This window comes from Mya arenaria, chromosome 16, assembly GCF_026914265.1.
Source record: "Mya arenaria isolate MELC-2E11 chromosome 16, ASM2691426v1".
Taxonomy (NCBI): domain Eukaryota; kingdom Metazoa; phylum Mollusca; class Bivalvia; order Myida; family Myidae; genus Mya; species Mya arenaria.
The window spans coordinates 35,468,276-35,494,365 of NC_069137.1; the positions used below are offsets into that span (position 1 = coordinate 35,468,276).

The 26,090-nt window shown below is 36.6% G+C and overlaps 2 protein-coding genes across 3 annotated transcripts in view; both read left to right on the forward strand.

The window, feature by feature from the left end:
• LOC128221592 (sortilin-related receptor-like) overlaps nucleotides 1–4,966 on the forward strand; it is a 127,254-nt gene extending 122,288 nt beyond the window's left edge. Inside the window, exons 16-18 of the mRNA XM_052930198.1 lie at nucleotides 1,499–1,615; nucleotides 1,907–1,958; nucleotides 3,927–4,966. Coding sequence (XP_052786158.1) covers nucleotides 1,499–1,615; nucleotides 1,907–1,914 — 125 coding nt within the window. The 3' untranslated portion in view covers nucleotides 1,915–1,958; nucleotides 3,927–4,966. The remainder of the gene's footprint in view (nucleotides 1–1,498; nucleotides 1,616–1,906; nucleotides 1,959–3,926) is intronic.
• An 8,464-nt stretch (nucleotides 4,967–13,430) lies between these two features.
• On the forward strand, nucleotides 13,431–23,256 carry LOC128222290 (uncharacterized). Of its 2 annotated transcripts, none has more exons than XM_052931258.1 (9): nucleotides 13,431–13,640; nucleotides 13,992–14,057; nucleotides 14,557–14,643; nucleotides 16,019–16,140; nucleotides 17,349–17,421; nucleotides 19,475–19,621; nucleotides 20,574–20,660; nucleotides 21,740–21,852; nucleotides 22,351–22,486. In XM_052931258.1, the coding sequence occupies exons 1-9, from the start codon at nucleotides 13,532–13,534 to the stop codon at nucleotides 22,381–22,383; spliced, it is 837 nt and encodes a 278-aa protein (XP_052787218.1). In that variant the 5' UTR covers nucleotides 13,431–13,531; the 3' UTR covers nucleotides 22,384–22,486. The 2 variants fall into 2 exon arrangements, with proteins under 2 accessions (XP_052787218.1, XP_052787217.1); XM_052931257.1 differs by having other exon boundaries at nucleotides 13,436–13,640; nucleotides 22,380–23,256.
• Nucleotides 23,257–26,090: the final 2,834 nt, after the last annotated feature.

The window sequence follows — 26,090 nt, forward strand, 5'->3', positions numbered from 1 at the left end:
GTTCTCGTATCTTTTGATTTTCATTTTTGTGTCAAAGTCTCATAATCAAAATGAAAATAGTTTGTTAGAAAATCATCAACCATTAAATTACCGTCTAGGCACGCTGTCCTACCATTGGTATCTCCAATTAATGCGATGTATTTCTTTTTCAATGAAAAGTTACTAATTTGATTTTCCATAAGGTCGAACATTTGTTGTGAAAAATAAGGCGAGTTTTCAGATTGAATATACATAGCTCCCACATATATATGTTCCTCAAAATGAGAAGCTTACAAAGAGTTATCATTATTAAACCAAAATATGTATTCAGATTTTGATTCAATGATTGTTACATATAGAGCTATTGAATTCTTAATCTTTAATCAAAATCGCAATACAACCGCTTTTGTGTCTTCCTTTTTGCTTTCTTGCAAACGATATAAAAGCATAGTTATTACCAAATATAGTATCATTTTGATTTGTTTAGGTTTCACCCTACATACATTAAAATAACCAATATTTATAAAATGACAACTGTTCACACATACTTTTCAACACCTGAACTATATTTGGATAGTTTGCTGTCTTATTTGACTATTTATAGCGTCATCGTTAGTTAGATGTTTTTTTAGCTGTTTTTAGCTGTAGCACTGTTGACAGGAGCTTTTTGTTGAACCCTGTGTGATTTTTCACATTGGATGTTGGAATTATTAATATTTGGTGGCATACTAAACATGTCCGTGTGTTGGTGACTTGAACACGGTGTGACACGGGTAATGACACATATTGATTTTGATGACTTGCATTTGATGAAACTGGTAGTGGCTTACCGAACGGAACGATGCCGCTGATGACTGAGGGTAAATTAACCGTTTGCGATGAATTCACAATTAGGGTCTGTCTGTTTTCCCTAAAGCACTGGTTTTATTTTCGTATGAATTCTAAACATATTATATTTCTCGTGTTCGTTACCGCCGTATATCAAAAGGTGATTGGGATTTTTCGGAAATTCGCGTGAGACGGCCAGGCAATATTTCGTTAGCCTACAAACAAAAGCCCTTTTTCTGAATATTGAGCAATGTAATCATGTGCATACACAACGCTTTAATACTGATGCATTTTAACAATATTTATATAATGTTTGTTTTATTGGAGCTTCGATACTGTTTATGACGTTGAACATGAAAACAACGTATCACATTACTATACGCAATCGCTACCGAGTAATACTAGTTATCCTCTTTATTAGTTCAAAGGCTGAAGACAGCATAATCAAGAGTCAATGGCAGCAATAAAAAACAACGACAATACTTGGTCAAATTCATTCGATGATCGTTTAACCCATTAACACTCCAATTCAACATGAAAATAACACTTGTCCTTTTTATTTAGATACAGGGTTATTGAAAATATTAGACAGTGTTGTTTGGGCTATAAATAATTTAATTTAAATAATTAGATATGAAATGATTTGAATTGATTAAAACGATACTTTGGTTATGTGTATTTATACTTTCAGAGACGAGAACCTGTCAATCAAACCAGTTTCGTTGCACTTCCGGGCAATGCATCTATAATGATTGGATATGTGATGGGGAGAATGACTGCAATGATAGAAGTGATGAGGTAAACTGTGGTAAGCGAAGAATTATCTTTTTATACTTGATAGCGTTTATACCGATCATAATGCATATAATTATAAATTTTGATTTATAAACGGGTTTCTTCAAAGAGTAGAGTGTACTTAGTAGCCGTTATCAATATTAAAACAACATTCGACATTGACAGGTGTACCGATTTCACGTATACTTACATAATATTTTGTATTATTTGTCAGTATTACATTCCGTACCTGTAATAAAATGTTGATACTACTATAAAAAATTATGTCTGTTCGTGAGGTTAAAACGTTCAACATTTTTCGAAGGATTGTGATGGCGATGAAGATTGCACGGAAGGAGGTGAAGAAAGAAATTGTGGTAAGCAAACAATACCCGCTTGTTTTGTTTATAATGAACCTGAGGATATACGGATAGTTGTTTGTTTCAGTATAAGATCGTTATATATTTCACCGAGTGAGCACGGAAAGCTATATTTCACGAGTGAAATATTAACATTTTTTGTGTTCACTAGTTAAAAATTATAGCAATCCTACACTGAAACAAGTCTTTTTTTATTACATGTCTAAAAATGATTTAAAATGACAGGTGATTGTTGTTTCTCAGAAACATTGACCAAATTGTATGCGAACGTGAAGTCATTTCAGCTTAACGTTTTTTTAGCCCTGTGTGCAATGTTTTAGAACTGAGAACGAGCTACCATTTCACAACAGTGAAAAGTATCGAAATGTTATTTTACTGATAGAAACAGTTGAATATTATTTTTATTTAACTGATAAATTTCTTAAAACGACCGAAAAGTATATAAAAGCATTTAATGAAGTTTATTAATTTGTCAATTAAATAAAATCAAAGTTGTTAACGTAAGCATAAATGTTATTTTTAAATAGATATTTAGGCCGAACCTTTTTTCTAATTGATTTTCATTCGATAATTTATGTTAGTTGTGTATTTCGGCTATCACTTATACAAAACTTGCAAAACATGTCACATCCTGTCTGACTTAAATTGTGTATGAGTTGTTTTTCTTGTTAACCTCTCACAAGTGTATGTTTTGACACTACAAACATCACGTGGTTTACCAGTAAATTTCTCTTAAATCCATGTTTTGACACTGCGTACATCACTCGGTTTACCGGTAATTTTCTATTAAATTCATGTTTTGACACTGCGTACATCACTCGGTTTACCAGTAATTTTCTCTTAAATCCATGTTTTGACACTGTGTACATCACGTGGCTTGCCTAGTTGACGTCTCATACATGCATGTTATGACATTGCGTATATCACGTTGTTTGTCTAGTTTACTTTTCATGAGTGCATGTTTTGGCATTGCGCATGTCATGTGTTTTGCATAGCTAACTTTTCATGATTGCATGTTTTGACAATACATATATCGGTGGATTTTACTAGTTAACCTCTCACAAATGCTTGTTTTGCCACTGTGCATGTCCCGTAGACTGTCTAGTTCACTTCCCATTAGTAGACGCTATCCCACTGCACATATCACGTGGTGTGTCCAGTTAACTTCTCACTAGTACATGTTTTGACACTTTGCATGTCACGTGGTGTGTCTAGTTAATCTCTCATGAGTGCATGTTTTGACACTTCGTATGTCACGTGGTGTGTCTAGTTAACTTCTCATTAGTGCATATTTTGACACTTCGCATGTAACGTGGTGTGTCTAGTTAACCTCTCATGAATCCATGTTTTGACACTTCGCATGTCACGTGGTGTGTCTAGTACGCCTCTCATGAGTGCATGTTTTGACACTTTGCATGTCACGTGGTGTGTCTAGTTAACCTCTCATGAGTGCATGTTTTGACATTTTGCATGTCACGTGGTGTGTCTAGTACGCCTCTCATGAGTGAATGTTTTGACACTTTGCATGTCACGTGGTGTGTCTAGTTGACCTCTCATGAGTGCATGTTTTGCCACTGCGCATACCTTTTGAATTTCTTTTGATTTGTAAGAACCATTAACTGAAATACATTACCTTTGGATTAGGTTTTCAAATATGAAATATAGATGTAAAATACAATTATTCTTTTAAACGTAATTATAGTTATCCAAACATTACTACAATTTACCTTACGGACTTATTAGATGTAACCTGGAACTCCCATATATTAACTGGGTTTTCCAATGCAGGTACAAAGATGTAGTTAGGCCCTTAAAATTGATTTAACAGATCAATGATTCAATTATTTTTGTAATAGTGTGTGTCTATTAAAAAGGTTGTTTAACTGAATAATTAAGACGGAAATAGACACGTGAATACATTATTCTAATCATCTTTAGATGAAATAATTTTCTTTCCTGTTTAAGGGACTACATGAAATTACCCTAAAGACGAATTATAAAAGGACCAATGACGTTTTATCCCGGGTAGGATGATGGATCCGCCGCTTTACCCCTACAAATGCTTACCGTCCTCCTTGGAGGGACGTTCAACGGGCGTCCATGAAAAAGTGCTATCTACCATTATGCGGCTTAAACTAACAAGTCTGATGCTCTAACAGGGACTGTCGATAAATAGGTGTGCACCTCCATATACATCATCAAAAACGAGACACAACCAACACGCTTTGTTCATTACGTCATCAGATGTACTTAATACACCTTTACAGACACACGCAACTAACAAAATATCCATTATTAAACAATAGTATACCTTACACAACTATTTCCATTCTATTTATCTGTATAAAGACGATCGGTTTGTAGACATCATAAATATAAGTTCAGGCCGTTGTAATTTTATCTATAGATCTGCGGGTTGAACTGAATCTTTCCAGGGTTAATTTGCGTACATAGCTAAAACGTGATTTATCAGCGATAAGGCGGTCAGAGGTCACGTGGCCAATTGTAAGCCCCCCCCCCCACTTGCACCCATTCTCATTATTCCTTCAGAAATACTTGCTTGCAAATGTTAAGCAGAATTTATGCAACATATTCCTTCATCATCCCAGTCCAATTCTACATATTATAAAAACACATGTTTTCGAACGAATATAGTTGTACATAGTGTTAAAGACATTGGTTCAATTGCTTGTTTTGTGTCCGAATTATTATCCACCCGTCATTGAAATGGTTAACTATAGTTTTTCGAATATATTCATGTAAATGTATTTTTTTATGTAGTTTATGCTTATTGTTACAATGATGGCGTGTATTTTGTTATTGAAGTTATAATTATGTCAGTTGTATGATGCCCAGTGGAATATATGTTTTATACGTTAAATTGACAATACCAGGTCTAAATAATATTTATTGATTTACTAGAGACAAAGCTCTGTTTCATTTATTTAGTTGTAAGCTGGACGCTGTGCGATCTACATATGCTAATAAACCATGTATCTTATGCCAATGAATCATCTTAAATGGTGTTCTTCTGTTAGCGGTGTAATGATGTACCATAAGTGCTAAATACAACACCCAGCATGTCAATGGCAATGAAATGGTGAATATAACACCCAGTATATCAATGACAATTAAATGGTGAATACAACACCCATTATGTCAATGGCAATTAAATGGTGAATACAACACCCATTATGTCAATGACAATTAAATGGTGAATACAACACCCATTATGTCAATGACAATTAAATGGTTAATACAACGCCCATTATGTCAATGACAATTAAATGGTGAATATAAAACCAAGCATGTCAATGACAATAAAATGGTGAATACAACACCCATTATGTCAATGACAGTTAAATGGTTAATACAACGCCCATTATGTCAATGACAATAAAATGGTAAATATAACACCAAATATGTCAATGACAAATAAATGGTGAATATAACACCAAATATAACAATGTCAATTAAATAGTGAATAAAACAGTCAGTATGTGAATGTCAATTAAATTGTGAATATAACACCCAGTATGTGAATGTCAATTAAGTTGTGAATATAACACCCAATATGTGAATGTCAATTAAATGGTAAATAAAACACCCGGTATGTGTATGCAAATTGAATTGGAAATATAACACCCAGTATGTGAATGTCAATTAAGTTGTGAATATAACACCCAATATGTGAATGTCAATTAAATGGTAAGTAAAACACCCGGTATGTGTATGTAAATTGAATTGTGAATATAACACCCAGTAGGCGAATGTCAATTGAATGGTGAATAAAACACCCGGTATGTGAATGTCAATTGAATGGTGAATAAAACACCCGGTATGTGTATGTAAATTGAATTGTGAATATAACACAAAGTATGTGAATGTCAATTGAATGGTGAATAAAACACCCGGTATGTGTATGTCAAATAAATTGTGAATATAACACCAAGTATGTCAATGTAAATTAAATGGTGAATAAAACACCCGGTATGTGTATGTCAATTAAATTGTGAATATAACACAAAGTATGTGTCCGTCAATTAAATTGTGAATATAACACCAAGTATGTCAAACTCGTATTTATGTTATAGAAAGTTGAAATGAATTGGAAAACAAGCAATGATTTTTTTTATTCTTATTCCCTTCCATGTAGGAGTGTACAGTAAGGAAATGCACAGAAATTCTGTGTACGATGTGCACAGTATTATGAAATATATCATTGTGAATATGTCCCGTTCTTGTTTGACATTGTCATGGCCAGCCCCTACTATTCAGGAGATATACATACACATACTCGTAAGTGCCGTCCTTAAATAATTTCTGTATATTAGGCTTGCACTAAATAATCCCAGGCCAAAGATGTGGGTTGAACAGCACATAGCTAAATCATGGCTTATTAGCATCCCTTTTCAATAACAAGATTGCCAGCGGTCGCGTAGCTTTTGGGGCTTTTGAGGTTACAAATCAACGACCCCTCTGACCATGTGTGCCATTTACTAAAGATGGTAAGGTTAAGATTGTTAATTGTCAGGCGTATCCTCATTTTTTGGCGTATGATGCAGTAATTAAAATATCGTAAAAACATTGTATAGATTCTGCCGGTGTCCCTAAGTATTCTTAGTTTACGACCAAGAAATCTTACATCTGAAATGTTGAGATGTTCAACATGTCAATCGAGACAGCTATTATAGCAAGACATTCGATGACGCATTATATATCTACTTGTTCACATATAAACTTTTCCGAATAAATTAACACTATCATGCCGCCATTTGCTTTAACAACCGTAACATGTCAATTACCTAGCTGATATTATGTATGGAAGTTAAAGGTTACTTACAAAATAAGCCAAAAAGCACCCATTTCCGAAAGGTATTCCTGTCCGAAATCTACTCTCCAACTGGTATGTTTGAACTTTTCTTTGGTGGATAAATTTACGAGGAATAAGAAAATAAATATATACATTGAAAAGATATAAACCAACAATCTGTATATACGTACGTCTATTATATAAATGATATTTAAATTTTCTAAATAAAAAAAAAACTGGAACGAATTCATAATCGTTTTAACTAAACACGTATGGTCTTATACTTTGGTGAGAACCCAAAGCGCATGATATTTTATCACTAAACGATATAAGAAATTGGTAGATTGATCTTTGTTTATATAATCTCCCCTCATATTAGGAAATGTTAACATTCATACAATGTATTGTTTTGATCTTATTTTGAATGATTAAGCCTCATTCTATCGTAAAAAAAGTTTTATACTGTATCGCGCTTTGAGCGCTGTAAAATTATACATGATTTCAACGAAAAGAAAGAAAATAGTCATGCAAGTATATCACATGTTGTCAATATAAGCTTAATATTAAGTCATTTTTTAGTGCATTTGTATAATTCTATTAAAAACATGTAGTTATAGTAGAAAATGTTCTACAACTAGACTTTTTATCTGATAAGTTTGTGTAAATATTATAAGTACCCAATGTCAGTCTAAGGCTCTTATTAAACTATGATACTATTGGAACTATTTGTTTTCTTCTACAAAGAAAAGTGATATTTGTAATTTTAGGTAAATAAGTCCACTTAAAATTATAATTTCCAGACCGTAGCAATACACATACTATCTTCGATAATATTTGGATCAATAGTATCCACTTTTTGTTATATATGTTGTAGTTTCATATTTTTATAGCTTTACTTTAGTTTAAAGTTATCAGCGAACCATTCTTGTTTGTATCCATTCAATATATATGTCTCTTTTGCAATTGAATATTCAACTAAATGCAGCGCAAAATTGGCCAAACTTTGTAAATGTAATCTTGAACAAGGATTTCCGCTAAACTAAAACATAGTGACAACCACGTGCGACCACGTAGAGATCATCGTTTGTATCCTTTTCAGTCAACTCGGCATTTAAACATTCGGTCATAACATTTTACAAAATTTCAGTCGACCTTTTTTTCTTTAAAAGTATTTAGTTATTTTCGTTGAATCGAGTATGAGTATATATGAGAGCCCTTAGTCATTCAAGTTAGAATAAGATTCGATTGGTTATCAGTTTTGACACCACTTGTGTGAGTCTCCTGAACAGGAAGATAATATGTCAAACAATGGGGGGGGGGTTATCACGTGAGTAAGTCTTCTTTACAGTTTATCACGTGAGTAAGTCTTCTTTACGGGAAGATACAATGTCAAACAAAGCATTATTGCACTATCAGGTCAACAGAAATATTAACACTTTCATAGAACGTTCAACTACGGTGGCATGGATGGGACATACATCCTGCTTTTTATCGCGTTAAAACGAAATACGAACCTAGTATAAACGACATACGTTTCTCATTTAAACGACTTAAACATGTTGTTAAAACGCCATATAGGCCTATCAGAACAACGTAATGATACCACTCGAAATCACAACGTGGTAAACATGGCTGTGGTAAGATACAATGTTTATGTTCAGCCAATTATGTCGTTTTAATGAGAAACGTAAGACGTTTTGACGAGTTACTTAGTCTTTTGAACGAGACAGATATGTCGTTTTAACGAGAAACGTAAATCGTTTAAAGAAGATACAAAGTTGCTTTTAAGAAATATGTAAGTCGTTCCAACGAGATAAAACATAACACTAATTCACCTTTATGCCACCGTATTTCAAAATACTTTCAACATACTTTTTAATCAATTGTCATTGAACCCATAGGGGATAGGTCCAATACCCGGGATAAACGGGGTTTGGCGGAAGGGGTGACTTAGGGCACAGATGCAATACCCCGATTAAACGTGGTGTGGCGGAAGGGTCACTTAGGGCACAGGTTCAATATCCAGGATAAACGGGGTTTGGCGGAAGGGGTCACTTAGGGCATATGTTCAATACCCCGGATAATCGGGGTTTGGCGGAAGGGTTTACTTAGAGCACAGGTGCAATACCCCGGATAAACTGGGTTTAGTGGAAGGGGTCACTTAGGGTACAAATGCAATACCCCGGATAAACTGGGTTTGGTGCAAGGGGTCACTTAGGGCACAGGTGTTATACCCCGGATAAACAGGGTTTGGCGGAAGGGGTCACTTAGAGCACAGATGCAATACACCGGATAAACGGGGTTTGGCGGAAGGGGTCACTTAGGGCACGGGTGCAATACCCCGGATAAACTGGGTTTGGTGGAAGGGGTCACTAAGTGCACAGATGCAATACCCCGGTTAAACGGGGTTTGGACAATGGGGTCACTTAGGGCACAGATGCAATTCCCCGAATAAACGGGTTTTGGCGGAAGGGGTCAATTAGGGCACAGGTGCATTACCCCGGATGAACGGGGTTTGGCAGAAGGGGTGACTTAGGGCATATGTGCAATACCCCGGATAATCGGGGTTTGGCGGAAGGGGTCACTTAGGGCACAGATGCATTAACCCGGATGAACGGGGTTTGGCAGAAGGGGTGACTTAGGGCATATGTGCAATACCCCGGATAATCGGGGTTTGGCGGAAGGAGTCACTTAGGGCACAGGTGCATTAACCCGGATGAACGGGGTTTGGCAGAAGGGGTGACTTAGGGCATATGTGCAATACCCCGGATAATCGGGGTTTTGCGGAAGGGGTCACTTAGGGCACAGGTGCAATACCCCCGGATAAACGGGGTTTGGCGGAAGGGGTGACTTAGGGCATATGTGCAATACCCTGGATAATCGGGGTTTGGCGGAAGGGTTCACTTAGGGCACAGGTGCAATACCCCTGATAAACTGGGTTTGGTGGAAGGGTTCACTAAGTGCACAGGTGCAATACCCCGGATAAACGGGGTTTGGAGGAAGGGGTCACTTATGGCACGGGTGCAATAACCCGGATAAAAGGGGTTTGGCGGAAGGGGTCACTTAGAGCACAGATGCAATACCCCGGATAAACGGGGTTTGGCGGAAGGGGTCACTTAGGGCACGGGTGCAATACCCCGGATAAACGGGGTTTGGTGGAAGGGGTCACTAAGTGCACAGATGCAATACCCCGGTTAAACGGGGTTTGGACAAAGGGGTCACTTAGGGCACAGATGCAATTCCCCGAATAAACGGGTTTTGGCGGAAGGGGTCAATTAGGGCACAGGTGCATTACCCCGGATGAACGGGGTTTGGCAGAAGGGGTGACTTAGGGCATATGTGCAATACCCCGGATAATCGGGGTTTGGCGGAAGGGGTCACTTAGGGCACAGGTGCAATACCCCGGATGAACGGGGTTTGGCAGAAGGGGTGACTTAGGGCATATGTGCAATACCCCGGATAATCGGGGTTTGGCGGAAGGGGTCACTTAGGGCACAGGTGCATTAACCCGGATGAATGGGGTTTGGCAGAAGGGGTGACTTAGGGCATATGTGCAATACCCCGGATAATCGGGGTTTTGCGGAAGGGGTCACTTAGGGCACAGGTGCAATACCCCCGGATGAACGGGGTTTGGCGGAAAGAGTGACTTAGGGCATATGTGCAATACCCTGGATAATCGGGGTTTGGCGGAAGGGTTCACTTAGGGCACAGGTGCAATACCCCTGATAAACTGGATTTGGTGGAAGGGTTCACTAAGTGCACAGGTGCAATACCCCGGATAAACGGGGTTTGGCGGAAGGGGTCACTTAGGGCACGGGTGCAATACCCCGGATAAACGGGGTTTGGTGGAAGGGTTCACTTAGTGCACAGGTGCAATACCCCAGATAAACGGGGTTTGGCCAAAGGGGTCACTAAGGGCACAGGTGCAATACCCCGAATAAACTGGATTTGGTGGAAGGTTCACTTAGTGCACAGGTGCAATACCCCGGATAAACAGGGTTTGGTGGAAGGGTTCACTTAGTGCACAGGTGCAATACCCCGGATAAACAGGGTTTGGTGGAAGGGTTCACTTAGTGCACAGGTGCAATACCCTGGATAAATGGGGTTTGGCGGAAGGGGTCACTTAGGGCACGGGTGCAATACCCCGGATAAACGGGGTTTTGCGGAAGGGGTCACTTATGGCACGGGTGCAATAACCCGGATAAACGGGGTTTGGACAAAGGGGTGACTTAGGGCACAGCTGCAATACCCCGGATGAACGGGGTTTTGCGGAAGGGGTCACTTAGGGCACAGGTGCAATACCCCGGATGAACGAGGTTTGACGGAAGGGTTCACTTAGAGCATAGGTGCAATACCCCGGATAAACTGGGTTTGGTGGAAGGGTTCACTAAGTGCACAGGTGCAATACCCCGGATAAACGGGGTTTGGTGAAAGGATTCACTTAGAGCACAGGTGCAATACCCCTGATAAACTGGGTTTTGTGGAAGGTTCACTTACGGCACAGGTGCAATACCCCGGATGAACGGGGTTTGGCGGAAGGTTTCACTTACGGCACAGGTGCAATACCCCGGATGAACGGGGTTTGGCGGAAGAGTCACTTACGGCACAGGTGCAATATCCCGGATAAACGGGGTTTGGCGGAAGGGGTCACTTAAGGCACAGGTGCAATACCCCGGATGAACTGGGTTTGGTGGAAGGGTTCACTTAGAGCACATGTGCAATACCCCTGATAAACTGGGTTTGGTGGAAGGGTTCACTTAGTGCACAGGTGCAATACCCCGGATAAACGGGGTTTTGCGGAGGGGGTCACTTAGGGCAGAGGTGCAATACCCCGGATAAACGGGGTTTGGCGGATGGGGTCACTTAGGGCACAGGTGCAATACCCCGGATAAACGGGGTTTGGCAGATGGGGTCACTTAGGGCACAGGTGCAATAACCCGGATAAACGGGGTTAGGCGAAAGGGGTGACTTTAAAAGGCTTAAGCCAAGATACGAACGACAAAACCAAAAAAACTATACTTATCGCGACCTGTAGAAAACATTATATAAATTGTTGTCAAAACTTATATTAGTTTTCATTTGCTATTCTATCAATCATGTTGTACACTTCTAATACTGACTATAATTAGGCGCGAGAAGTCATTTGACCACTTATAAAAAACGGATTTTTTAGAAACATGGAAATCTCCTTGTGAAGATCCTTTATAGAAACAATCGAAACCCATCAGCTACAAACGTATGAGTGGCATGGTCATTGTTTCATTGAAGTTGACAATTAGTACTACTTGACTCCACTTACTGATTCAATCTTTTTATGAAGAAAAGATACTTTGTAATCGCTTATATCTAAACGTGTATGAGTGTTTGGACAATCACCGGGAAATGTGTTCACATGCCCTAGTGCGTACTTGACAACGTGAACAAATGGAGAAAAAAAACATGCAATTATCCTTATATTTACATATTAAAGTATTCATCATCATTCAACGTTGTTTAATTTTCTGCAATTGAGTATTTATTGATAACGAAATGGTGTTCTGCAACATACGTTTGTTATTGCTACTTCATATGTGGCATTGGTCTAATGCTAGTGTGAACGTCATGTTGAAATATAAAAGACGCAATACCCCTTGCATGTTATATAATATGAACGGCAAGTTTCCTATTCTCAACATGCCAGGCAAATGTAAATGTTACAATAGCTATGTAACTTTTGACTATACCGACCACGAAAGTTGGAATTAGTTGATTTTGTTGGAGATCACTTTCACAGTATAACATACTGAACAATGCACTATTGTACTATAATCGTGGTTATATTATAAAATGCTGTTGTGTTGTTACCAGATGTTTATGAATTTATGCGAGATGTACCAATAAATCCAGCACTGAACTAGTGTTTTTGTATGAATTGCAGACAAGCAGCACTGCCAAGTGGGCACAAAATGATCCTTTCAGTACAATCGAACCCCGTTGGTTCGAAATCCCAGAGAACGGCGAAAATACCTCGAGCTTCGGCAAAAGCAAGCCAAGCAGGAATGCTTACCTTCAATATAAAGAAATCGGTCCTTTACATACAGTTCGAGCCAACTAGGAATTCGAGCCAAGCGAGTTCGAGCCAACGGGTTTCTTTCAATATTATACAAATGTTTTAATGTTAAGCAATATAGAAGATGTATCAATAGATAACTGATTTTGTTATTACAATCTTTCCTCATCATAAGCATCCCAATTACATGATTAGTATCATAAACACTGTGTAAAAGCTCCAATGAAGGTACTGTTAACAAATTGATTGGACTTTATAACATTGTCGGTTTAAAGAGAGAGTGGTTATATTCAGGTTTCCTTATAGACAAGTTATGCTGAACATGCAAGTAAACGTGCTCTTGTTCTGTAATCTACCTTTCCGAAGTACGCCATCTCTATATTCAGTAGATCGCCAAGATTGATTTCTAATATATGCGTGTAAACCATTTGCAATACTTGCATGAGTTTTAAAGTGAACAAATTCCATGTACTCCACAATAACCATTGTATTGGCCAGAACAATTTAACCACCACTTAACAAAGCTGAATCACGGAAAGTATATCTTAAGTAGAAAGATCATTGTTGGATCGAAACTGGTACTCAGCCATGAGAGTATAAAACAGATACTCAATATACAACTGATCAGAGCCTGTTTATTGAATGACATTCGCGGTTTTAACTGATTATAAGGTTTGAGGTTATCAACAGCTTGGTAAATCTGCAACAATGTCGAGAATCTTCACCTTCTGGTTGCTTGCCATATTCGTTCAGGTTTCTCAGGCCGCCACACTGAAGTTTGAAAAGGAATCTGTTCAGATAACGACGGATACTCAAGGTAAGCCTGTTATGGTCATTTATGAGATATTTTAAGGCGAAGAAATAAGTATAAGAATATAATCAAAACCATGAATTCAACGGTTTCTATTTGATTTAAAGACGATAATGATCAATCGATTAGTCGTAAGAATGGCGCTTAAATATTATGAAGATTTTACTTGAGACAAGTTCAAATAGTCGTGTTGTCATGGGAACCTGAAATCCACATGAAGCGTTTAATAAAATACACCAACACTTATTTCCCATTTTCCAGAACTATTGTTATTTCATGTTACTATTCCACGAACTTCGAGGTCAACCATCATAAATTTCTTAATTCCATGTGGTATATTTTGCTTTTATTTTACAGGTCCTAGTTTCATATGTAAGAAAGGGGAGTGTAAGCTATGTGGTAGTTCCAGAAAAACAGACACGGGTAAGCTCTTGTTTCTTGTAAAACATGTTGAATAAGCTAATACATAATAACACATGCAGACTAATCGGTAGTTTGCGTCGAGACAAACGCAAACTGGGTTCAATGTAATTAGACAACTTGCTTGTAGGTTATTAATAATCTAGTCCAACATTTTGAAAGTAAAAATATAGCAAAGAAAACGGAGGACGTACGATTTATTTAACTAATTATCTACTGTTAGGACGACGCATACATGTTTACTGGGAATAAGAACTGATCATCGCCTTTTTCAACATAGAACTGGTCAAAAAATACAATCTTTCTTCAACTTTGAAGGGATTTTTATCATGACTTTAAGTTACCCCATATACATCCAATGGGGTGGGGACATACATGTTTTACAAACATTTCTTGTTTATTTTTATTTTTTACTCATTTGTAAATATACATATTTTACAAACATCTCTTGATGTTGTTTTTGGACTCAGTTTTAAATATGAATTGTACTATAACATTTTAGTTTGCATTGTGGCAACTGATAAGGGCGGGAAAATACATATAAAGCTGACCTTGAATGACAAGTCGTTGGTAGAAGGGGATATAACAGGTAAGATATTTAGATATGAAAGCAAAGAGGTATGTTGCGGAACGCTACTTGTATATATGTACGTGCACATAAGAACTACTCTTTGAGTGCTGCGTCATCACGATATGCGTACTTTAAAACCGTTTGAATTGTGTAATCGATTTCCAGAACATATGCAAACTTTGTGACCTATTCCACACAGGTTAAAGTTCAACGGTACGATAACAACACTCGCAAATGACCTATACGACTAGCTGTCAATGTAACGTGTGTATTCACTTAGAAGTACTAGTACGTTCAACCTTTTAATCATTTAACATAACAGGATTGCCATGTGTAGATTGCTTGACATACCTGTATTACTTTGGTCAGTTTTGTACTTCTTGTATGTGCCATTGCAGATCTTGCAACATAATATGATTTACATAAATTATTCAACATGATAGGATCGTGACGTTTATTATTTTTGAAATAGAACGCAGTTTATTTAGCATTAATTTAGTTCTACAGTATTGATATCTGTAATTCATTTGAAATAGTACGACTGCCACGTGTAACCATTTACCATGATTCAACTGTCATGTGATGACTATAAAGATTTTCATTGGTAGTTTATTTTGCATATTAATGCTATTAGCATGGGTAGATTATTCAGCATAAACTGATTTTCATGGGTAGATTATTAAGCATAAACTGATTTTCATGGGTAGATTATTAAGCATAAACTGATTTTCATGGGTAGATTATTTAGCATAGTATGATTGCTATGGATATATTATAAAAGATACTAGCAAAGTCATGTGAAGTTTATTCAACATTAAAGGAGTGTCATTTGCCTACTGTTTAATATTATGTGTTCGTGATATGTTAATCAACATATAACGTATACCGGGTGTTGTTTATTAACCAGAGGCGTGCAAAAATCCACGAGAGTCGAATACGACATTCCGGATCAAAACGCAGTACTAATAACACTTGTATTATACACATTACTGGTGAGATCACTTAAAAGCCACATGTTTTCATAATAGATGTCGTTTTAACGACGCACTATTTTGTTTTATGACGTCATTTTAACATCGCGCAACGATACTTGTTATGACGTGACGTCACAAGAGTGGAATACGGCCGTATTGCACTGGAGTGGAATATGGACTACCGTTATTTGCGATATGTATTGCGTGTGGATTTATGATGGGTATATAATAAAAACAAAATGCTATTTGAGTACTTGATATTGTAGTAAAACATCTGTGAGCGAACCTTAATCTGCCCATATTTAGTTTCTGTTCATCTCGTATCCCCTTATTGTTTACCAGAACCTCCTTAAAACCCTTAAATATAGGTAACATAAAGGGACTTTTGCCTCATCATAATGGGTTGTTTATTTGTTCAGGACCTGGAACTCGGTCCATTTGTTCTCGTAAGAATCCCATACCTAACGTAGAGGAAATATGTATTATCCCGAAAGATGTGGACATCGCAAAACTGCACTCTTGCCTCGATGTTTCTGTTAAGGTAAGGCCAAAATATCTTTAAAGATGAATTGATTTATGCCATTGTTATACAAAGACGATAAACAAAAAACTTTTTCTTATATATATCATTGTGCTATTTCAATTAAAACAGTTCGCTTATTTGAAGGCCAGTCTGAGGGTTACCTATTTATCGCTTATTTGAAGGACAGTCTGAGGGTTACCTATTTATCGCTTATTTGAAGGCCAGTCTGAGGGTTACTGAGAGTTACCTATTTATCGCTTATTTGAAGGCCAGTTTGAGGGTTACCTATTTATACCTTATTTGAAGGCCAGTCTGAGGGTTACCTATTTAACGCTTATTTGAAGGCCAGTCTGAGGGTTACTTATTTATCGCTTATTTGAAGGCCAGTCTGAGGGTTACCTATTTAACGCTTATTTAAAGGACAGTCTGAGGGTTACCTATTAATCGCTAATTTGATGGCCAGTCTGAGAGTTACTTATTTAGCACTAATTTGACGGACAGTCTGAGGGTTACATATTTATCGCTTATTTGAAGTCCAGTCTGAGGGTAACATTTTAATCGCTTATTTGAAGGCCAGTCTGAGGGTTATCTATTTATCGCTTATTTGAAGGACAGTCTGAGGGTTACCTATTTATCGCTTATTTGAAGGACAGTCTGAGGGTTATCTATTTATCGCTTATTTGAAGGACAGTCTGAGGGTTACCTATATATCCCTTATTTGAAGGCCAGTCTGAGGGTTATCTATTTATCGCTTATTTGAAGGACAGTCTGAGGGTTACCTATTTATCGCTTATTTGAAGGACAGTCTGAGGGTTACCTATTTATCGCTTATTTGAAGGCCAGTCTGAGGGTTACCTATTTATCGCTTATTTGAAGGACAATCTGAGGGTTACCTATTTATCGCTTATTTGAAAGCCAGTCTGAGGGCTATCTATTTATCGCTTATTTGAAGGAAAGTCTGAGGGTTATCTATTAATCACAGTATGGGCCCAATGGATCATTTTTCGACGGAAATGTTTCAGGGCTACCTTGTTATTGTCCTCTAGTGTCAGTTATTATCGATCAGATCTCAATGCATATTGATAAGTCAAAATATATACTGTAACATACTGTGACAATCAACTATTAAGCTTTATTTGCATTAAGACCCTTTTATTCGTTCTCTGCCACTTATATTTATATATTAAGAATAATATGACCCAAATTAAAAACCTTTTCTCTGAAAGATAAACGAAACGACATACAGCAATTCAATTGGCTGTTTCACCATCCCGAAAAAGAACTTTCTAGATCGCATCGGTAAGTTACATTTTGTTTCTATTCAGATTCTAAATATGAGATACTAGAACAGACCTTAGAGTCACAAGCACACAAAGTTCAATATACACTCAACGAGGCACACTTAGTTTAATAGACACTCAGCAAGGACCACGCAGTTCAATATACACTCAGCGAGGGACACACAGATTAATAGACACTCAACGAGGCCAACACAGTTCGATAAACACTCAACGAGGGACACACAGGTCAATAGACACTAAAGCAAACAAACACAGTACAAAAAACTCTCAACGATAAACATTTATTTTATTAGACACTCAATGAGGGACACACAGATCAATAGAATCTCAAGGAGGCACAGACAATTCAATAGGCATTCTTAGAGCACTTAGTTCAATAAACAGTCAAAGAATAATTCAAAGTTCAATAGACACTCAACTAGGCACATACAGCAAAATAGACACTCAACTAGGCACAAACAGTTCAACAGACAATAAACAAGGCACGCTCAGTTTAAAACACACTGGACATTTGGCAAACTATTCAATAGTCATTCAAGTAGGAACTCACAATTCATTAGACACTCCACCAGGCACATACAATTCAACAGACACTCAAGCAGGCCCTAAAATCTGAAACGAAACTTCACGAGGCACACGCAGTAAAATTTACAATCTAGGAGACACACACATTTTAAGTGACACTCGACTTGGCACCAAATTCGTTCGACTCTGAATGAAGTGAGAAAGTAAAAAAAACACACTCACCTAGGTACACACTGTTCATTTGACATACACAACAGGAGTCAAATACAGTTCCAAATAAAGCCAACGAGGCACACATAGTTTAATAGACATTAGACGAGGCAAAAATAGCATAATAGACACTCAACGAGGCAGGCAAAGTTCAAACAAACACTCAATGAGGCACACATAGATAAATAGACATTAGACGAGGCAAAAATAGCATAATAGACACTCAACGAGGCAGGCAAAGTTCAAAAGACACTAAACGAGGCACCCATAGTTGAATAGACATTAGACGAGGCAAAAATAGCATTATAAACACTCAACGAGGCAGGCAAAGTTCAAACAAACACTCAACGAGGCACACATAGTTTAATAGACATTAGACGAGGCAAAAATAGCATAATAGACACTCAACGAGGCAGGCAAAGTTCAAAAGACACTAAACGAGGCACCCATAGTTTAATAGACATTAGACGAGGCAAAAATAGCATAATAAACACTCAACGAGGCAGGCAAAGTTCAAACAAACACTCAATGAGGCACACATAGATTAATAGACATTAGACGAGGCAAAAATAGCATAATAGACACTCAACGAGGCAGGCAAAGTTCAAACAAACACTCAACGAGGCACACATAGTTTAATAGACATTAGACGAGGCAAAAATAGCATAATAGACACTCAACGAGGCAGGCAAAGTTCAAAAGACACTCAAGGAGGCAGGCGAAGTTCAAAAGACACTCAACGAGGCACACACACTTCAGCGGACAACCAACCAAGATTAAACATTAATAATTCAATAAGGAACGCAAAATTCTAAACAGGTACTCAACAAAGCGCACACAGACGAACCCAACGTTCAATATACTATCAACAAGGCACAAACATGAAAATGCTCATTCAATGAGGCACGCAAAGTTCATGAGACACTAAACGAGTCATACATATACATTTATTGAGGAACACAAACTTCAATAGACATCCAACTTTGCAAATACATGTAAAGTTCGACAAACACTCAACTAGGCAAAACAGTTCAAGAAATCTTGTCGATGAAGGTGAAAATTCTTCAACATTTTCTGCCTCGAATTATACTCTTCAAGAATCACATTAGCTTATTTAATGTTACATTTATTAACTGAATCGATTATATATGCTTTAGATATTCGGAAATACAATGGAAACTACAATGCATTTCCATAATATTGATAATGCAATGATTAACTATGAATCAACGTAGATTTTATATTATAAAACTGTATGTATATATGGACATGATTTATGGCTTGCGGCGTTAAAAAGCCAATGCTTTTTGTTTCAGTCGGTGAAGAAGATATTCCTATCAAAGCGATCAGTAGTTTATATGGCTTTAATGATTCCCCTAAGGTCGTGGACGATAACATTGATGGAAGCACAATTTGTCACAAGGGAATATGTAGGATTTGTGAAAATAACCATATTCAAACAGGTAACATATTAAAACAGTGTCGCAGTTTCGTGCCATTGGCTGTATTCAATAATCGCCTTAGATTTCACTTAATTTTAAGATTATACTCCAAGTGTTTTGATTGGTATGTAAAACAAACTGGTAAATAGTCTGAATGGAATCAATCATGCGTGTCTAAGGAGGACACGGATTAAAATGATATTGAATAAGACCCCAGAGGCCGTATTTGTAAAGGATCTAAGTTGATTTCAACTTAACGCAAACTGCAGACGACTTTTAATACAAATTAAGAAATTGAAGATCAACTATATGAAAATAAGCAAGAAAATTGTCTAAATGATACATGAATATAAAAATTATTATATGATAAAAAGGGTTCTAAAATAATCGTTGACAAAATTTTGGAAATGTCCACTAAGTTGAAACGTTCACTCAGTTGCTTATGAATACGATCCCTCTTGACCACCTGTTATTTTGGTTTAATTTGAAATGTATTAATGAGAAGACAACAAACATGTAATGATTCAACAGAAACAGGCTTTTATGACCTTTAACGATTACAAAACATTTCCCGTCCGGTTTCAGTTGAAATAAAGAACAAAATCACACTGCCATAACTTTGTAATTAATGCTCTTTAATGCTCTTTCAGTTATTTCACAAGCACTGCCTTTCAATTAATGCAAAAATGGGGCTAATAGGCACCAATAATTAACATTATCCCCAATAGCTCAATAAACTGACACTGGCTATATTAATTGTTGATTGTTTCAAACACTGGCAGTTTCATTAAAACTCGACTAATTTGTATGCAATAAAATGCAAATACAGTATAAATATAATTAATAAGCACAAATAACAATGTTCTGTTACAATTGTTAGAATACATAACAAAATTATGTATGCATATTCCTAAAATTTCGCCATACCATCATATTGAGCAGATTTAATATCTATATCTTGTTCTTTTCTCAGTGTGTGTAATTGCAAAGGCCCTACACAACGCGATGGAGGTGGAGCTACTTTCGAACAGATATGTAATTGTCGAGGGAAAGATAACAAGTATGATAATAAATGTTATATTTTAGTTAAGCTTTCTTCAGAAGTGGAATGCATCAGCACATATCATCTTATTAATTTGCCTTAGATGTGCATCGAACTGTACAGAATAGCAAGTCTGCCATGAATGCAAACCATCTTTACTATGCAGACAACCACTCCTTACCATGCATACAACCAGTCTTTACCATGAAAACCGTGAAGACAACTCTTTTTTTTACTAATAAGACAACTAGATTACCAGTTGTCACCATGACGTCGATGTATTGATAATAAAGACCATACAAGTAGCATATTCATCATTATAGCATACGCAAAAGTATATCGTAGCCCTGCTATTAGTTTGTATTATTTTTCAGTTTGCAACTATTATTAAATTGATAAAACGCTAAGATCGGTTTACGATCGCCCTCGATAATAACCTACTTTCAATAAAAACATAGGTTTCGAATGTCATGTGCATGTGTTGCGCATGGTTTATATGCGACTAGCATATGTGTCAATTATTAGTTATGAATATATAACAGGTTGTTTCGGAGTCATGTCTATTAAAGCGACTTTGTAAAATGTCCTAGCCGAGTTGTCAGTTTTGGTTGCCTTTGTAATATATTGATATCATTTGTCCTCCTCTAATTCATTTATACATGTTCATATTGTAAAAGAAGTGTGTAACATCTTCTTTTGAAATATTATAAATATCATTATAGAACTATTTGTTTGGCAAGTTTTGAGAGAACCAGTTTTGAATCATATTATTACTCTCAAAAACTAAATCGACTTTAAAGAGTTTGTTTAATTGAACGATGACAACTTGTATATAAATTAACATTGATTTTCAATTTCTACACATTTTTTATGCAAATAAAAGAAGAAAATATATTCAAGATATAAATCGACTTCTTTTTTAAAAAATAAAATTATCAAAAGTTGTTCTTCATTCAGGTACTCAAAGCGCTTAAAGATTTGGCGTGGACAACAGATCAAGATCATTAAACGCTTTGGTACTTTGATTAATTTGCAAAGAGAAGTACTTTTCTTCTAATATTGTATAAAATGTCTCTATCGTTTTCTTTTATCCCCAGACAATACGGATGTCTCCTTCTGTAAGAAGTACCCTGGAGTCTCGACTTTTTGCATTGTTGCAAGGAACATCAATGTGAAAGCTATGTCAGCCTGCGTCAACCTGACAGTTGAGGTATGTTCTTTTTGTTTTAGTGTTTCTACACTTATTTTTTTACAATTCATGAATAAAGTTCCATTAAAAAAATAACGTATTCCAAATTGAAGGACTTTTTGAATGGTGTCACTTGAATTTGATCATAACTGTGTCATTGCGTCTGGCATTTAGAACGGCACGGGAAGGAAAAATACCGCTGTGTGGGGTTTGGTAGATAAGCTCAAATATTCCAGAAAAGCTACTTATAATTATATTGTTTTAACAGGACTCATTTACGATAGAGACTTAGTTAAGTTATATTGAAATCAAACTTTGTTCGGGGGGTTCATCTATTTTTTATTGCAACCTATAAAACAATGCGACTTTTCATTTATTTGTATATAATGTCGTCATTATATTTCGATATGTGAGTGAATGTATGAATTTTTAATAGTGTTAGTCAATGTAATCGTGTCTCTTAATGATAACGCTCACCCACTAATGTTCTAGTTATATTCAAAAGTGTCTATATTTAAGAAGATGAATAGACAGCATAAATACTTTAGCTAAAAGACAAAACAGTCAACGCACGATGGGGCTGTTTCAAAATACCAAACAAAGTCGACGAAATGCAAACGTATGGCGCCCTCGACTCAGACGACATAAATGTGGAAACGGATTATATGGACTCAGAGAACATCGACGCACTAGCGGATTCGTCCGGCTCCGACAAGGAGGATGTCGAGGCTGATACTCTCGAGTTAGACGTGTTCAGTCCGTTTGGAGCAGAGAAAAATGTCCCTTCAACAAGACTTCAGAAAGCGATGCTGACCTTTTTGAAAAGTCTGCAGCAGCAAACGGCACTGTAGGGAAGACGTATTATTATGAACGTCAAGTTTGATTTATAAAATCAAACCAAGACTCTAGACAGCTGTATTTATACTTTGTTGTTTTTGTTCTCCCTTTAGGCCTTTTCAAAAGTGTAGTCGTTAGCTTGCAATCACTCTGGTTGTCAATTAAGGTTTACTTTTAACGTCCTTTTTGATATTATTCGTTCATACCGATACTCAAGACTGCTGTGTGTATACTTTTGTTTTATATTAGGTTTCCTATAACACCTTTTTCAACAATGTAGTCGTCTGCTACCAATCATTCTGATAGTCAATGAGTGTTTACGATGAATGTCCAGTCTGACATTGTTAAATGCCTCTGATATTGGAGCTTCCCGTGTGTATACTATTATTATATGTTGTGTTTCCTATAAGGTATTCTTAAAAATGCACTTGACTAAGGGGAAATAATTTTGACAGCCTATGAATGCTTTATTTGTTAATCGTACTTTAATGAATTTCGAGTGTTCTTATATATTGTATGACCTGTAATATCTGTTGGATTTTTTGAGATCTTATAATGTAAATAATAAAATAAACACAATCAAACTCTCTCGTTTCTTTGTCCCCTGGATTTGTGACACTAAATACGGGTGTTGTTTATTCGTTATAACACTTAGCTCTTCATAGTTTTCCACGTATGACACTTCCAGGTAAGAGAACATCCTTTCAAATGATATCGAATACCAGACACGGAATAGTTGACTTAACCACCTATGACATGATACCGCCTAAAGCTTATTTGTAGATCGGATACTTTAATTCAATTTTATCCACACGTTCTATGAAAAATAATGCCAAAAGTGTAAAACATATCATATTCATGGGCTCATAACTCCAAGACAATATAGCCATGAAGGTCATGAATAGTACACCAATATGTGTACCAAGTATGAGAGTGATTCCTCTAAAACTGTAAGAAAACTATTCTCAACATTTTTTAACCAACACAACCATAGGCATGAATAGAACACCAATAATGTGTACCAAGTATGAGAGTGATTTCTCTAAAAGTGTAAGACAAATATTCTCCACAATGTTTTACAAATACAACGCCTGCCCTATCAATCATATATGGAAACATTGACATAACCATCTATGACACGATAACTCCTCAAGCTTATTTATACATTGGATACTTTTATTCAACATTTTGACACTTTCTATGAAAAATATAGCGAAAGGTGTAAAACAGATCATATTCAAGGGCTCATAACTACAAAACAAAATAGCCGTAGGTCATGAATATTACACCAATAAATGTTTATAAAGTTTGAGAGTGATTCCTCTCTTCGTATAATTGCATCGATTTTCGTACAATATTTGTCGATGATGTAGACTAGAAATGAAAAATAAAAGCTTGTTCTTTTCGGCAACGAGGCTGTTCATCGCTCAGCATATATGTTGTTTGGCCAGGTTTCCGTGTGCTTCGGTATGACGATGTCGCTGGGACTCGTACAGCGCAGTGAACGCTTACTTATGTGTTATTCTGTGTGTTGCGGTTCTTAAAGACTGAACGATTTGGGCACAATCTATTTAATTAACTGATTACGATCGAGTATCCAATCGATAGTTCTTGTAAAGCGCAATGGATGTGTACTCAATAGGGCTTTCTTATTGACGGGCTAACGTCAAATTATGTCGTTAAGCTTTCTAAAAAACAACAACATACCTTTGATTAGAAGTGTTACTTACAAATCGGAAACACTTTGAATTACTCGATAAGACGATATGTCCAACAGTCTGTTTTGGAATGAGCAGTACTTGGGATTATTCATTAAAAAAGTTATAGTATAAAATAATAAGGGACGAGAGGATTCCAGTATCCTAATAAATTGCACACATCCAAAGAAATGGGTTCCTGAACTCGCGATACGACACCTGGGTCAATTTGACTTGTGTGTATATCGTGTGTGTCGCTCCTCGTCGATTATAAAGAGACAAAGAGAAATCATTCGGTTTTGTCGCATTTTTATGCACACAATGACATTCTGATATAATGGAGATGACGGTTTATCGGCATGAAGGTATGATATTAGCAACAAACAAAATGGTTGTGTTTGCTTATAACAAATATGTTATCAATATCTTCAAGTTCAATGACCAACAACACAATGACAGTGTGGATAATTAAATCCTACTCAATGCCAAATGCAAAAGCCGTTAAAAAGGCCTAACGCAGCGTTACCCAGTGTCGGATATTTCGATCTGAATAGTATCCGGAAAGATAAGGAAACATTTTGTGGCATATACTGTGTGCCATGAATCGAAATGAAAACCTATTTTGAACTGTAATATTTTAACACCATGCGGAGTGGCATATACTGTGTGCCATGAATCGAAATGGAAACCTCTGTTGAACTGTGACATTTCTACAACATGAGGAGTGGTATATAATGTGTGCAATGACTCGAAATGAAAGACTCTGAAGACTTGGGACATTTCTACAACATGAGGAGTGGCATATACTGTGTGCCATGAATCGAAATGAACACCTCTGTTGAGCTGTGAAATTTCTACAACATAAGGAGGGGCATACCCTGAGTGCCATGAACCGAAAGGAAAAGAAAACTGTTGCTCTGATATATTCCTCATTCAATAGATTATCCAAAGTTTATCGTCGCCACATTATTCCATACTGTATCATTTCCACGTATGCATCGGGCAATAATAATAATAAGCCAGGATTAAACTCAACTCGAGCCATTATTTAATAGAGCTGTTTCATTGTCCTGTTCAAAACAAGCGCTTTGGCTAAGTCCATGTTTCATTACAATTATTATGTAAACAAGTCAAAGGTGCCGCTGAAAAGATTCGGAAGCGATGGAAATCGAACGGAAAATCGTTGTAATCTAGATGTCTTTACTGCAACAAAATTACTTGAAGACGAGCATTCACTGATTTTTAGGTATATGTTTGTTATTTTAAATAATCCTGATCACAAATCGCATTAGTCCTGAAACCATGTTACTATGTGATGATCGCTTAAATGACATAAAACAATGCAATACAATGTGACAAAAAAATTGTTCTGATATGTTGTAGACATTTCTGCAGCTATTTACAAAAGAAATATATACTTAAGAAGACAATCAAAGAAAGGATTTTGATATTTCATGTAAATAATTAATCAATATAATATTCTTTAAAACAAAAACGCGAAAACAATTTGAAAGACAAAGTAGTATTTATACTTGTATATAGAGAAAAGATGATAGTTTTGAATTCAGTAATTGGAATACTAAGACCCCTGCTGCGAACGCGCCGACTTTTGATTAGTCAAGCAAAACAGACAAAACCCTCAAGAATTATGTTATTTTGTTACTTTCACTAAAATATCTGTATTAAATGTACCGTTCTTCTTATTATTTTTTAATTTCGAGTTTC

Coding starts and splice junctions, on each gene's coding strand:
- LOC128222290 (XM_052931257.1), top strand. CDS start 13,532: ATGTCGAGAATCTTCACCTTCTGGTTGCTTGCCATATTCGTTCAGGTT. Junction 16,141..17,348: donor GCCTCGATGTTTCTGTTAAG/GTAAGGCCAAAA, acceptor TTTCTCTGAAAG/ATAAACGAAACGACATACAG. Junction 20,661..21,739: donor TGTCGAGGGAAAGATAACAA/GTATGATAATAA, acceptor TTTTATCCCCAG/ACAATACGGATGTCTCCTTC.